Source organism: Bacillus rossius, chromosome 8, assembly GCF_032445375.1.
Source record: "Bacillus rossius redtenbacheri isolate Brsri chromosome 8, Brsri_v3, whole genome shotgun sequence".
Taxonomy (NCBI): domain Eukaryota; kingdom Metazoa; phylum Arthropoda; class Insecta; order Phasmatodea; family Bacillidae; genus Bacillus; species Bacillus rossius.
The window spans coordinates 31,749,385-31,765,706 of NC_086336.1; the positions used below are offsets into that span (position 1 = coordinate 31,749,385).

Here is a 16,322-nt window from a genome sequence, read left to right on the forward strand (position 1 = left end):
TTTTAGAATTGTGCCGCTCGAAAGGTGAAGCCAATGCCAAAAATGTATTTAATAAGGCCCATGGCCAATATTTACAAGTTATTTACATTATCCTTTTGAGATGTTGGCTGGCCCTCTCCAACGGCATTGGTTCTGGTCTTTTGACTGCAAAAACGACTGAAAAATATTGTTATAAAACTGTGCCAACAATACTAATTGGCGGCACAGCACATGGATTTCACGTTTAAGTTTTTTGCGTGTTGTCTCAAACTATCAATACGAGTAAACCACTTATGACACTCATCACAGACAAACTTCATACGAGAAGGCTTCTTCGTACATTCACTTCTCTAATATCTTCGTGCATCATGGTAAAATACGAACGACATATCGCAGTAGCCGCAAGGATATCTAGTCGGTGTAGACAAACCTTTCAGACCCAAAACAGATGCGGATGTTGCTGCAGTTGTGCCAATTCCCGGTGTACTCTTATTCACATCGATGCATCGTTGTTGCAGCGTAATCTTTACATTCTGGCGTGCATGTCTTCAAGTGCGTTTTCATATTATATTTTCTTGCAAACTGCTTATGGCATTTCTCACAGCCAAACATTTTTGCGAGGAGGATTCTTGACACATTCGTTTTATCGTAAGACGAGCATTACTGTTGTTCGTGGAATATCTTGTCACAGTAACGGCATCGATGCTCTTATAGATGTTGACGTATCACCAACCATTGAAATCTCCTTCGTTGGCGAAACATAATTTATCGAGGTTTTCTTCTGCAGTCAGCACTGCAGGAATTAAAGTCTCTTCCGCTGGTGGAATCACGCATGTTTAAGTCTTCTCTGGTGTTGTTGGTGGTGGTGACGATGATACACTTTCCATCGGGATCTGTATCCTCCTCGCTGACCAGACCTCAGCAGTCGATATTACAGATTAGGTACATCTAGGTCTTCGTGGTAACGAGCGGAATCATGTGTCCTCGTGTTGCAAATAAGTTGGTTTAATAATAAAAATCTACTCTCCGAAGCAAATCAAGCTGGAGGTAATAAACCAAGGTCAAATAAATTAGAACTGAGGAGAAAGAATAACTTTCAAAAGGGAGAAAACTTAGTCAACTTTGGATTTAAAAAAATCATGTATAAAATCATATAAACGAATTTAATCAAATGGAAGGTGAATATATTTTTTTGAAAATTAAATTTATTAGTACTATAAATAACTATTAATCTACTTACACCTACGATAAGAAAATCGACACATGTGTTATACATTTCAAATCAAAATGCGATTTTTCAAAAATCTTAAAATAATGTAGGTTTCTGTAATTAAGTGAAAAAGGAGGAAAATTTAATAAATCTGTGCATAAAATAAAATGAAATTAAAGTATAAATGTCATTAATTAATAATTTTTTAAGTAGGCTATCTCAGAAAATAAAAAGTGATTTTTTTTAATTTTATTAAGGTAAAAATTATATCTCCGAATACACTAAAATGAGAGTTATAAAATCGGCGTATTTAAACTATACTTAAAATTAATCAATATTATTCTTTACAATAGTAAGAGGCACCGACCACGGCGACCCGGATTCGATTCCCGGTGGAGTCCAACCCGGATTTTCATAAGTGGTAAATGTGGTGGACGATGCCATTGCTTGTGGGTTTTCTTGGGGTAATCCCGTTTTCTCACTAATTCATACCCCATCTCATCTCCCCTCATGCATTATCCCTCGGATAGGGCAGCCGGCTCCTGTGAGCGTCAGCCCCATTCCATCCATGCAGACCATGGCTCAGGCTGGACACTACCTATGTGTTGATTCTCGAGGTACTTTTTACATTACAGATTTCAGCATTATGAAATCTATACTAATATTATAAAGCTGAAGAGTTTGTTCGTTTGGTTGATTGTTTGAACGCGCTAATCTCAGGAACCACTGGTCCGATTAAAAATATTATTTCAGTGTTGGATAGTACATTTATCGAGGAAGGCTATAGGCTATATTATATTATCAATAACATTAGGGATCCTTACTAAAAGTCCAATTTAGAATCAAATGCGTTGGAGGGGGTTAGATACAACATGCAGTACACGTACGAAGTGTGTGTTGACAATGCCGCAGGCGCTAGAAGTGCAGGCGCTAGAAGTTTATTTCCTATTGCCTAATAACATTGTTGCCACGCACTAGATGCCTTATCATTCTTAATTTTCCCATACAAGTAAAAAACACCCGTGTGATATTAACAATGAAGCAATCAGTACCCTCATATAGAATACATAGAGATAGTGTGAGGTATATATGTAGATATAAAGAGATAAATACAGATATAGAGATACATTGATATATAGGACTATAGATGTAGATAGAGGTAAATATATATTTAGAGACATGGATAGATTATTTGTATATGTGTAACTACTTCAAAAATATTACAAAACAAAACTGAATGAGGCATTGTAATGCATGCCGAGCATTAGCTAGATAATGGAATCTTTTCAATATTAGTAATCCCTTATTTTTCAGTTTTTTTTCTATATTGCTTTATAGAGTCTAGATTACATACAGACCAGGTAAATAACTATAAACTGGCAGAACAACGTCTGTCGGGATCTGAAAGTGATATAAATTATTTTACACACTTGACATTCAAATTAAGAAGACAATTACTAACTACATCTGATCTCTAAAAAGTTCCCCTTCACCTTGTGTTCAGCCCGGGCAACGCTGGGTACTGCAGCTAGTCTTAGATATATATATTTGATATTTAATGTGATTCTTTTTAGTTAAAGGTTAGTTAAGATTAACGTTAAACCAAATTCAAATGTGTGTTTTTAAATATTTTATGTACAAATATTTTCGCGAAATTCCACGACCCCGGAGTAACCTCCGAATTGACTCAGCATGGTTTCCCTATTTAAAAGAAATTCTAGAAGGTTTTTCGTTTCCACCCACAATCTCTTTGGTAGCCTGACTTGTTGCAAGGGATTGCATCCCAATCAGACAAATGCCACAATTTGCATGCGACAATCCGCCTTGGAGGAGCCGAGCCATGAACCCAAGTCCTACAAGTCACAAGTTACAAGTTAGACGCTCTACCTGAGAGCCATTAGGTAGAGCGGTCCAATATCAGCAATATTCTGAAGCTGCCACGAGCGAAGCCACGGGTTATAAGCTAGTTAAAAATATATTTTTCGAAATACCACTATGAGGACATAACTGCGGTCTTAGAGTGTAAAATAAATCGTATGCAATATTTGATGAACTTAGTCGTTACCAATTGCAATCAAATCAACTTGATATTTTTATGTGCCACATCACGCATTTATGAAATACGCCTTACCCCTATTAGGAATTGTGTGCACTTTTAGCGGTGTTGAATTTTGGCGTAGACACAGTGACGTAAATTACTTTTCCATCTGCATTCTACTCTGGTTTTATGTTTGAGGCTTATTAAACTGACGGCTTTTTGTGATGAAAATTATATATTGGTTCAATTTGATTTCGGTGCATCGATCCTAGGATTATAAAGAGGCACAGGACTGATAATATTTTAGAAGGAATTTTTTGGTGTAATTTTTGGTGATTTAAAAAACTTTTCAAAAAATAATTTTTTAAAAATTTTAATTTTTATATATTTTGTGTACATATATTTATGTTGCAAAATTGAAGAAAATTTCTGGATGCCTTTTTGTTTTAAGTTAAATTTTTATTTAATAAATATATTTAGCGTACAGATATTTGAGGCGTACATTATACGGGATTACTTCCTTTTTTGCGTTGTTCTCAAGTGTATTTATTAAATTTAAAAAAAATTATGTGAAAACGAGCTCTTGTTACATAGCATTCGCTACGAGTAAATTCGAGAAAATGGAACGGAAGTCGATAAAAGGAAATGTGTCACAAAGTTGGCGTAGCCACTTAAAGCAACATAAAACCTTATACAAATATATTTTTAATTTCGTAAACATTTAGGGGACATACCAAACGAATTTGTATGACAAATGAAACTTTATGGTAGTGTAACTACCCTGAAATATATTTGGTAAACTAAAATAGTCATAGTAAAAATTAATCTCAAGTTTCAAAATACTTAAGAAAACTGGTATTGAAATAATTATAAATCATATTCTCCTTCTTAATTCTAATAAGTTTACTAGCGCAGGGGCAGAGCGCGCGCCTCAGGGGGCGTGGCTTATATCACATCACCAGAAATTTTTAAACTTAATAATATAATAATGTTCAATCAGCTAAATTCGATTAATGTTTGTTTGTAGGAAATATTTACAGGATGACTTCAGTCGTGTAAGCAATAACAAATATACAAATATGTACTTAGTGTCATAATATGTGTTTTTAAACGTTTCAGGTCTATATTTTATTATTACCATAGAAGAATAAAGGGTGTGAAATCTTTATAGTATTAACTGTTTTGTGTATTTTAACAAGATGGGCAGTATTTTAATAAATTTGCTTGTTTTATCGGAGCCGTATCTAATTTTTTTATAATTTCCTGTTGTTTCGTGCTGCTAATTGCTATCTGCGTTTGATGGTAACAATCGATGTTTACGATTCAGGCAGCGAATTCTAGCTGTGGACGCAGAAAGTATACGCGTGATTCGCATCCAGAAATTTTGGTATCATAAAAGCGAATATTTATTTTACCAGTTTATTTAACACGCTCGGCATTATTTTAAAGAATTATACGTAAAATTTCATGTCCGAGTTTCGTATTATTATTTAATTTTTTTACTTGCAACTTGAACAACATGAGAACACGTGAATTTGCTAGTTACCAACGTTAGATTTTACACACCACTTGCGAATACTGAAAGACTCGCTGAAATGTTTTGACATTTTTATTTCTGCCACTCTGGCGAGAGATCGACAGACTTGTTCGCTTTTGCTGGCCGAGTTAGTAGACAAGTTGGGGTGTGAAGTTCTCGATGTAACTACAACACCTCGAAAATTATAGGCAATGTTCACATTGCGAATTTTTTTTTGGTACTTTCCAAAACATTAATTGTAAGTTATTAACCTATAAACTTGGTAACGTCATTTCGAATGAACCTATGAAATGACATAAACTTAGAAAAAATGTCGAATTCATAAATGCCTAATAAATTTATTTACCATTTTTGCATAGAAAATTTCCCATGCAATATTTTGATCTATATCTTGATTACATGTTTATGAAAGCTTCCAATACTTGAAAAGCGAATGTTCGTCACTTGCGCCTATCTTCGCCTTCGTTGACCTCGTTTCCGGAAGCAAATTGACGGGCGCGTCTCTAGGTATAGGTATCAGCTCAATCCCCCCTTTCCTGTTGACCAAACTCCTTGATATCCTATCACCGTGGGCCTTGGGCAACCCCTTACCTACGCATTTGAATAATAATGTGATCATATATACCGGAGCTGTCGGTGCGAAGTTGGTGGAGACCTTCGCCGTAGTTTACTTGTGTGATCCCACAAACATACTGTTGAGTTTCTCTGTGACACAGGGCGAGGAATAACGCATCTTTACTTACATTACAAAGAGAACCTGTGAGTTTTTTTTTTAGACGGAAACTCGTAAACTACTGTATCGATTTCAAAAATTCTGGTGCTGTTATAAAGCTACATTATTTCAGAAGGATATTCTTTATTTTTGAAAACTGAAACAGAAGAAAAACTACAATAATTTACTTATTTCTTGCCTAACTATGTCACGCCAACAACTTGAGACGCACGTTCCATGCTCGAAATACGCTACATACATCTTGTATACATATCTTGCGCGAGTGAACGTAATTTTCCAATCTCAATACAATCTTTCTGTAATTAATTTGCCATCATGTTGTCACTATATGGGTAAGGCGATGGTTAAAATATTTAAAACACGCTCCAAATCGGACCTTTACATATTCCCGCACACAAAACATAGTATTCTTTCAAATCTTTCGTTGTATCTACGGCGTGCGATTGGAATATGCTCCTTCAGAGTAACAAGGTTCAGAAAATCCCTCAAAGTTTGAACGTAAGGTTACGGAATACATCATCCAGAGTTGCCAAAGATCCCAGAACCACACCGGTTTCATTTATAACTGGACGTTCAAGTTTATCTTATATATAAAATTCTCGTGTCACAGTGTTAGTTACCATACTCCGGAACCCTAAGTGATAAGGGTTGTCCACCCCTAACATTTTTTTTTATTTTTTGGACAAAATTTCATTTTTTAATTTTTTTAATATGGCATTAAAAAATACATACAACCCTAAATTTTTACTTTTCTAACACCAACCCCTAATTTTTAATATATTTTATATTTTTCAACCCCGGTCGATAGCTGATCAATTAACACTTGATCAACCTTCCCCGCCAGGGTCTACCCGTGTCACTTCTCACCCCGTAAACAGCACGGAGTAGGGATGAGACCAAAGCCAGTCTCCTGTTTCTCTCACACAATAAGGTTTCTCTCACTCCCTCCACAGTTTTCGGCCATTATTATTGTTTATTCATCAAGCGTAGTAGTAACATTTACATTTATAATTTTATTATCTCAGTGTAACTCTAATATTAACTATATTCTCAAGTAAATTTATTATTAATTTGCTGGACTATAATTATTTCTTCCTATTGAACAAATAGTTCCCGATGTACACACACAGTACATAAATCATGAGTGGCTGGCAGAAAGAGAAATTTTAGCGGCAAAAAATGTGGACGTTGACGATTTAAATCTAAAGATACAACAGTTGTTGCCAGATAACTTGGTATCATACAAATCTATTGATACAGTTTGCGATACCAATGAAGCTGTAAATTTTCCAACAGAGTTTTTGAACTCACTGGATTTGCCAGGCATGCCACCGCATAATTTACAATTGAAGGTTGGATCTCCGATTATTTTACTTCGTAATTTGAACCCACCACGGCTGTGCAACGGTACACGATTAGTCATTAAAAATTAATGAAAAACGTTATGGAAGCCAGCATTTTAAATGGCAAGTTCCGAGGTGAAAATATATTAATACCATGAATCCCTATTATACCTACAGATGCGCCAATTCAATTTAAACGTATTCAGTTTCCGATTAGATTGGCATTTGCAATGACTATCAATAAGTCCCAAGGCCAAACGATATATATTTGTGGCTTAGATTTGAGCACACCATGTTTTTCTCACGGACAATTATACATGGCATGCTCTCGAGTGGGTAAACCATCCAGTTTGTTTCTGTTAGCTAAAGATGGGCTAACAAAAAATATTGTTCACGCTATAGCATTAAGAGATTGATATTGATTGCTACTGTTACTACCGTAATTAATTAATGATATATAATTTTAAATAATAAATTAAATAAATTATAAAAATTATTTTTTGGCGTTTTGTTATTTTTATATTCTCTCATCGTTCATAGCGCTCCATGCCTCTTTCACCACATCCTTACACACTTAGAGTGAGTTAGTTTTTTTTCTACACTAGAAATTCCCTAGAAATAATTTATATGGCAAAACAACGTTTGCCGGGTCAGCTAGTACATATATAAATATGTAACTTTCTGCACCAATATTATACAATATGTCCATAAAAGATTGTCCCAGTTTCATTTGTACATTAGAAAACTTTATATTCAAATACTTACTACAAATCATACATCAAATTGAAAATAAAGTAACCTTTTTTTATCTTACAAATGTTCAATGTGTGCACCTTTAGTTATCCAGCACACATCCAACATAAAATTTTCATTATTCCCACACTTTGGTAAAAAAAACAAAAAAAAACACCTGAGTAATGGAATCAATAGCCTCTTCAAATCTGTGTCCCAACCCTGGAAAATGATTAGGTAGTGGCGGAACGTAGACAATATATTTTATAAAGCCCCAAAGGAAAAAAATCGCATCGCGTTATGTCAGATGAACGTGAAGGCCAGCGAAAAAGAGCTTTGTCATCTAGACCATTACGGACTTCGATGTTAAAACACTCACGTACAGAGAAATTCTAAAGGGAGGCGCTCCATCCTGTTGCCAAATAAAGTTTACAGGTTCGTTCTCTACTTAATGGGGAAAGAGCCATTCTTTCGCGCTGCAAGCGAGAAAACAACAAAGCAGTATTCGCGCATGCGCTTATCTAAACCTGTTTTGAGTTACTATTTGTGACTTTGTACACTCTAGAACGCTTACAGTTGATGCTATTAAATTTTATAATTGAGATTTCTTTAATGTTTATTTCCTATTTTTTTATGTTTTTTTTCTAATTTATTTTATGTTTATTTCCTAATTAAGTAACGATTTTGAGACGTTTAGATTTCCTGGACCTGGGTTTATTAGGTGAGATAAGTAAAGTTAATATTTTCGTAAGTTTATGTAATGTACCCTCTTGGGTAGTTGACCAAGCGGTAAGTGATTTCACTATGGAGTCAGTAATAATATAATAAATCTTAATTTTAGCTAAGAAAAAAATGAACGTTGTATAAGAATATGTATCAGTTTATTTTATAGTGATTATTACCCACCCTTGCGACACTGAGCATACTGAGAATACCACAGATGGTTCATCATAAAGCAAACTCAATAGTGGACTCGACCTACCATCATCGTGTTTACCTTGACGTGCTACGGTACAAGCTTTTCAAGATTATGTACATAATATTGTAACTTGACTTATCGTTTGTGTGGTTTAGCTTAGGTTCTCAGAATTCTTGCTAAATAATATAAAAAAAATTGAACGTGTCTTTCAGTACTCGCCAGAGATGTGTAATATCTAAGCTCGGTAACGTGTAAATTCGGGTGTATTAATGTTGCGAATACACCTATAATATGAAACTCCTGACACGGAATTTAAGGTAGAATTCTTTTAACCGATTCTGAGCGTGTATGCAAATTGTGTTTACAATTACATTAAGTGACACAAAAACACATAATTTCCGCACCAGTTGCCGGAGAAGCAACTTTGACTGACGAATCAATCCATTTGCTGTCCGAAATTTTAAACTATGTAATGCAACGGCTCTGACAAAAGCTGTAAAGACTTACAAAAATACTAACCCCCAACTTTGTATCCGATTTACGACCAAGAATTTGATTAAAATACTGCCCGTCATGTAAAAATTCATTAAACAGTTAATGCTATAAAGTTTTTCTTTGGCTTTGTGAATTTTGGTCAACAGCATTCGCTCCAGATTGCAGCACAGTCATTCCACGTTTCGTTCCATGCTACTTCCGTTCCATTCACCAAATTACTCCTACCAAATACCATACACCAAGAACTACGATGTAACACATTAATAAATTATTTTGAGTGAGTTACGATGCTATGGTTCGATATCAAACGGACTTTTAAAGCATACTCTCAGTAGAACCAACAAACTAAATTTGAACTTAGGCTCGTTTGGCTATAAGTAACAGAGAGATTTTATCATTAACAGTGTTCGTTTATCAATTTTTTATTACTACTACTAAATAATCAACATCCTGCTATACCATGAAACATGACAAGCTAACTACTATAATATTTAGCATTTTGACAAGTTGTATCGACTTATATGTGAAGTAATATTGTTCATCTTAAAGCATTATTGCGCTCCATCATGCTTCCCTATTTTTAACGAAACTCTCTGTACTTGGACATTGCCCGATGAACATGTTTACCGTTCGTGTAGGTTTCCGCCAAGCGATATTTTACTAATTCATTAAACGACTATTTTGAAATATATTATTTTTATTTACTTTTAAGTCAAAATATAACTTATCTCATACCCGTTATTGTTATAAATACTTCACTCGAATTAAAGCTGAAATATCGTTTCCAGGCTTCCTTTGAAAAATCTGGAAAATACGTGCTAAGTGACGTTTGTATTCAAAGCACTCTTAAAATTAAATATAATAATGCGTATCATGTATGTATTCTAAATATGAGCCAAATTTACCATGGCGCAAATAGAATACTTTACATTCAAAACACGAAAGAGGACATTAATGGATTGAAAAATATCAAAATGTAATTGAAAAATAATAACTCTTACTTTTAAACACTGACTCAAAAATCGATGCCAATAAATATAACAGTAGATACGTGATCGAACTTACAATCAGTAAATAAAATGTAAGTAATTTTACATGTTAAAGATGATTCTGAAAGGTTTTATAAAGGCTCGCAAAACAAATGATGACAGTGGTTAATATGTTGACATACCTATAAAAAAAAACTCTACGTTTATCGCAAGGGATCTCATAGTTGCTTCTCCAAAGTTGGATATTTGTCTCGTAAATAAATATATAGATTAGCCTGGTTCCAAAAATGCTCTTTACCTAATAACAATCAAACATATTAAATACAAACTTTTAAAAATATTATGGATTAAAATATTTTACTGACTACTTTGAGATATTTTTCCTAAAACATTACCCGTAGGTTCAATCAAAAATGCATTAAGACTGTTGGAAATATAAAAAGTCTCGCTTCTTTACAATGTGAGCCACTTTTTATCGTCAAAAGTAGCGGCCATTGATACATGAATATTGATAAGCACCAATATAAATAATAAAGAGCAGTTGCAACGGATTCGGATCAGAGAAATGGTAAAGGAAATACTGGGGTAAAGGAACACAAACTATAGGAAAAGCGCTGTTAAAATTAGAGGATGGAACTTCTCAAAAGGGCTAGTGCAAGACGGGCACGGAAGGTTAGCCGAAATTTGTAAAAGTAGACTTACACTCCGGCCACTAGGGGAACTATCTGAGGTGGGTCAAGTGGTTTCAACCATTGCTCAAAGGTTATCGTATATGATAGCCAAGTAATTTTCTCTGAATGTTTCCGCATGAAATGAACTTTAATGTATTTTTTATTTCGGAAACAAAATAATATCACAATAAATTACATTTATCAATCAATATTTAAATTTAACACATTTTGATATAAATTTTGTGTACTACATTATTTTTAATCAGAGAAGAAGTGCAAAATAGCAGCTGTCACGAAGTACTACCTACATACTTAATTACGCAAGCATAAAATGGTCTAAAATAGTTTTGAAGCACATTTGCTCTTAAATATTTTATTTCAATGCCAAATAGACACACACTGCATACTTAGTTACGCCAGTTTTTACCATTGTATAATTTTTATTTTTTCTTCTAGGTTTAAACGTATTGTATCATTGAAATAAGATCCAACCATTATTATTTTACCACTTGTACATGATTGTTATATTGATATTAACAATTTATACAGTTTTGTATCATATATTTCTTTTATGCTCCAAAATCTTAAAGCTCACCTACCAAGGTTTCACGACAGACTAGTGTGCTGCGGCAATGCCCCATACGAACAAACAACTCGTGACGAGCGTAGACGTTCAGGAGACGAGGAAGACTCACCCGGTGGGCGCTTTCTGTACGTCGAAGTCCTTGAAGGAGATCTCGACGATATCGGAGGCGTTGGCGGCGAACGTGTACAGCAGGCAGCTGATGTTGTCGCGGTACGGCTGCGGGTAGTCGGGACTGCTGAACACTCCGTGCTCCTTGCCGTACGTGCTGCTGAACACGTGGCACTCGCAGCCTGCGCCACCCAACAAACAACAAGAGCAGCAATAACATCAACAGCAGCAATAACAACAGCAACACACACATGCCAGCCGTCAACCGACTGTTGAACAACACTCAATGCTCCTTGCCTTACGTGCTAGTTAACACGTGGCACTCACAGCATGCGCCACTGAACAAACAACAACATCAACACACGCATGCCAGCCGTCAACTCCAGACTGTTGAACAACACTCAATACTCCTTGGCTTACATGCTACTTAACACGTGGCACTCGCAGCCTGCGCCACTGAACAAACAACAACATCAACACACGCATGCCAACCGTCAACTCCAGACTCAGTGCTCCGTGCCTTACGTGCTACTAAATATTTGGCACACTCAGCTTGCGCTGCCCAACAAACAACGACAACAATAAAATCAAACAAAACATCAACAGTAATAGCTTTTTTTTTGTAAACTGAACAAAATATTAGCTTTGACCATAGCCTTTTTTTTGTCTTTGTTTTGTTTATAAACTATGACCAGTTTACTACGGTTTTATTTTGTCATATCTTAACCGCCCATTGTTAGGAAGAAATATTGATATGAAACAATTTCTGTGCTCGTAATATTTTATTCCCGAGAATAGCATGAAATTTGTAATTTATTAATCTTCCAATTACTTATTCTTTAACTTGTTAATGTTTAAAAAACTTCTTATCTACCATATCTGTGTAAGTGATGTACTGCCCGAAGTTTCAAAGTGCCTTGTGCAATCGCATTTTAGATGGCTGAAACAGAGCACGCCAAAACGTCTGTTGATCCATGACTTCCACGGACGTGTATTGACTTTGGCTACGCAAACATATGAATCAGATGTTATTACTTAGTCGAAAATACCCTTAACACGCGTATGTGGTACCCTCCAACGAGACGAACTTTCCATTTCATTACAGCACTTTCTCGGTTAAATAATTAATCATATTTCTGTGTGTAGCTAACTCGCCGTGATAAATCAACTTGTTGCATTTTTCATTCTGTTTGGCGTATACGCTGTTCAAAACCGGTTAGAGTGGACGGGAAGAAGCAATTAATTTGTCCATAGTGCTCTTAATGTTTACTCAAGAAATTAATTAAGCGTGAATGTTTGAAACTTACGTGACGGCTGAATAGTGTTAGTGTGGATGAGGGTTTGCCGGAAGCAGCAGGGCTTCTGCGCGACTAAAAAAGGTTTCGGGGAGGATAATTAGTAATCAAATTTGGTGAACAGGCTATCTAGTAGTAACTTAAGTGATATCTCGATCACTTAAGGGTAATATAACACACGATCGTAAACAAAAAATTAAAGAAATTTCCACACAGTAAATGTTTAATTTCCTTTCAGATATACATCATTAAAGACAAGTGAACAAAAAGGCAAGCCATCAACTGTGGAAATGCGTTGGAAACCATTGTTGATGTGACAGCATCCAAATAAACTTAATCAAGTGTTGTTCAGCAAATTTTTGACCCATCTGCATCTTCAAAGAGGAGAAGAAGAAGAAGAATATTTTTTAACTTCCTAACCTAAACTAAAATGAAGTGTATTTTAATGGGGAGTCCAGGTTAGGGAAGGACGTAAGCCCGTTCAGGCCGAAACCTATCATTTTAGGGCGTAATCCAAGATGTTCAGGTAAGGAAGCGAATAAACACTGCCTTTTTGGATACAGCAGTAACATAACTTAAGGGCCGTATTCCAGGACGTGTCCAAATATAATTTCAGGAAGGTCCAGATCAGCAGCAGTTTTAAAAAACGGTGCCCTGCGCGAGGCTAGAAACAGGCTACAATGCATTCCAGCGAACGTTTCGCAACCATCGATACAATTGTTACGGCAAAAATACTAGCGATAGCAGCACCATCGCACAAAAATAGAAACGCCTTTATAATTGTCCAAGTACTATTTTAGTTGCGATAATTTCTTGTTATGACCATTAAAGTGTACAAAATGTATTCCAGGATAGTTTTGCTATCATAAAGTTTCATTTCACACACCAACACGCTTGGTACGTCTCCCGATGATCACAAAAGTGACTATATACGATTTAATGGTTCCAGACGAAAAAAGAGAGATCTGCGCATGCGCGAAATTTTGGGCAACAGATCGACTACGAATAGGACACCAAAATCCGTTCCCTAAAAATAAGAGACTGGCCGTGTCATATCGTGCATATTCAAAACATAGACCCTTATTTTTGTGTCTTGGAATATCGGCTTTAGTCATGCTGGGGATTATCCATGCAGAGGGTCGCATGCATCACATGCTTGTTAGAAGACTGGACAGACATGGCAGTCATGACTAACTCCCCTGTTGTTACATCTTCGTGCCTGAAGGAGATGTGACAATCGTTTCTCACAACCTAATAAGTAAAACCACCCAATTATAATTGAATAATTTATAATGATCAAAAAATATTATTTGAGTGCAAAATATCGACGGGAAAGGAATAACTGTATACTAAAGAAGAGCAGAGAATGAATTTATGGATTAGATTAAATTGGGCGATGAGAGAAATAAATGTCAAAAGGCTTATAACGCAAATATTTGATAAAAAGTTACAAAAAAAATGTGAAAATGGTTATTTTGCTGTAAGGTGACATGTTAATACAAAAACCTTAGTAACCAAATCATATTTACCAAATATAAGTAACTTAAAATACTTGCGGGAAAAAAAACACGCGTATCGAAAACAAAATTCAAAAATATTTTAATATAATTGATAGTATTATATAAATGACGGTCCTGTGGATTGAGATTGTCAGTCACCAATTTGGATTTTGATGTCATGGCAGCCATCTCGGGTGACCTTAACTTCTCCAATTGGCATTCAAAATTTGCTAAAATTTCGCTAAAATTGACTCAAAATACGTCATAAATTGACCCAAAACTTGCCCAAAAGACAAAAAAATCCCCGTCTTTAGGAAAACATTTTGACCATAAATGTAAAAAAAGAAGAAAAAAAATTTAACTTTTCAATTTTGAGGGGAAAATTCCGGTTTTGAGAGAAAATTTCCCGTGTTACTCCCCAAAAATGGTCCAAAATTTGTCATTTCTCTACAGAAGCTTAAATTACTCATTTACCAGCCGCCAATAAGCCTCTGGAAGGATCATTTGCCCTCAATTTTTGTTCTGGCCGCTATTTTAAATTATGACGTCACGTATGTAATATTTTTTCAAGTACTTTCCACCATTTTGAATTATATCTGTCGGCTATATTGAAAATCCATAAATATTACAAATTAAAACAAAAGCATTTCTAAATTTTTTAAAACAATATTTAATAATATTTTTTTATAAAATAATGCACTCTTGTCATGGACCTTGGAGTTCTCGGTTCAAACACGATGAGGTCATTCGATGAAATATGAAGACAGATCATTCTTTCACGGAGATTGACAAACCTCCCCTCCCAATACTAATACCAAGGAACATAATTATACTAAGCAAACCGGTATGACGTCATGATGGCCATATTGGATCTGCCGTTTTGTTTTAGTCTGCTAGAGTTCACTGTCGCATTTTATTTTTTTTTTTTTAGTGCAGTAGTTTCAATCATCAGATAGTCAGCTGTAGCAGCATCCACCATCTTGGCGACTATCATGGCCGCCTTCTTGGAAATCCGTAATTTCCAAAAAATAATTTTAAAATAACTTATTATAGTACTTGTTGATTTATTTATATCAAGGTTATGAAATTTTTATTAAATTAAAATAAATAAGCTTCGAGATAGTAGCATGTGAGTAATTTAAATTTATAATAAAAATCAACAACTAAGTAATAATATAACACAATATATTCTTGCACTTGAAACAATTTTGTACGTATTTAGAAAATCAACAAACATGGCTAGCAGTGGTTTCACGGAGCCACGTTGATGGAAGAGCTCAGCATTGTCGAGCTAGTCCGCACGGGTGTGTCTGCGTGCCATTGTAGAAGTTCTGCTCCATTGAATCCGTCTCCGTTTGGGTGATCGGATTCCGTTTTACTTTGTCGTTGTCGAACGGGCCTAAAACCGGGAACTAAGCAGCGGCGAAACGCCTTCCTTTGCGTTGCTCGGCCAATATGCCTCGAGCTGCCGCGACGGGGAACCCAAGATTCACACCCGTCCATGCCGAGATCGCATTCGTGCATATCCTGTTTTTTACTTCTCAGGTTTTATCTCTCTGTTCACCTTAAATCAACACGTCGAGGATTTCAACTTTAAATATTCATTTACAGCATGTTTGCTCTTTTTTGTAAGTTATTTCAAAACGATTGGTTTAATCTTTGGGAATTCAGAATGAGAAACACTTTTCTGAAGGTGGTAAGGTTAAAAAAAAAAAACAATTCATAACTTTCAAGTAAAATTTTTAATCGGGAATTTTTTTAAAAGTTTGTGTTTAATAAATTTAATTGTGCTTAAGATAAAAAGCGTTTTTGGATCATGCCTATTATATATTTAATTTACCAGACAAATATGAAACTTTGGGGAAGTTCGCCGTCCGTTCGTGCAACTTCGGTAGCAGTTACAATTTAAATCCGTTAAAATTAATTATCTTACACAATTTTTAATACAGCTTACCTGACTAAAAATAGCGTCCACTCTTTTAAATTATTTTACTTAATCTAAATTTTAAATGTAGCTAACCTAATTTTCACGGTATCACAAATTATGAGCGCACATAACTTGTGTGAGACTGAGGTATGCAGAGGACTATTCACCAGAGTTCGGCAATAATCTTTTTAGTTTCACGAACGTGTACCTTTGTAGTATCGGCACGTACTGCCATTGGAGGCAGATACTAAGTTTTGTAAG

At 35.3% G+C, this 16,322-nt stretch overlaps 1 protein-coding gene across 1 annotated transcript in view; it reads right to left on the reverse strand.

Annotated features, from left to right (window-relative positions):
* The window catches only part of LOC134534704 (suppressor of lurcher protein 1-like), a 360,907-nt gene that overhangs the window by 301,693 nt on the left and 42,892 nt on the right, over positions 1-16,322 (reverse strand). Inside the window, exon 4 of the mRNA XM_063373180.1 lies at positions 11,342-11,522. Coding sequence (XP_063229250.1) covers positions 11,342-11,522 — 181 coding nt within the window. The remainder of the gene's footprint in view (positions 1-11,341; positions 11,523-16,322) is intronic.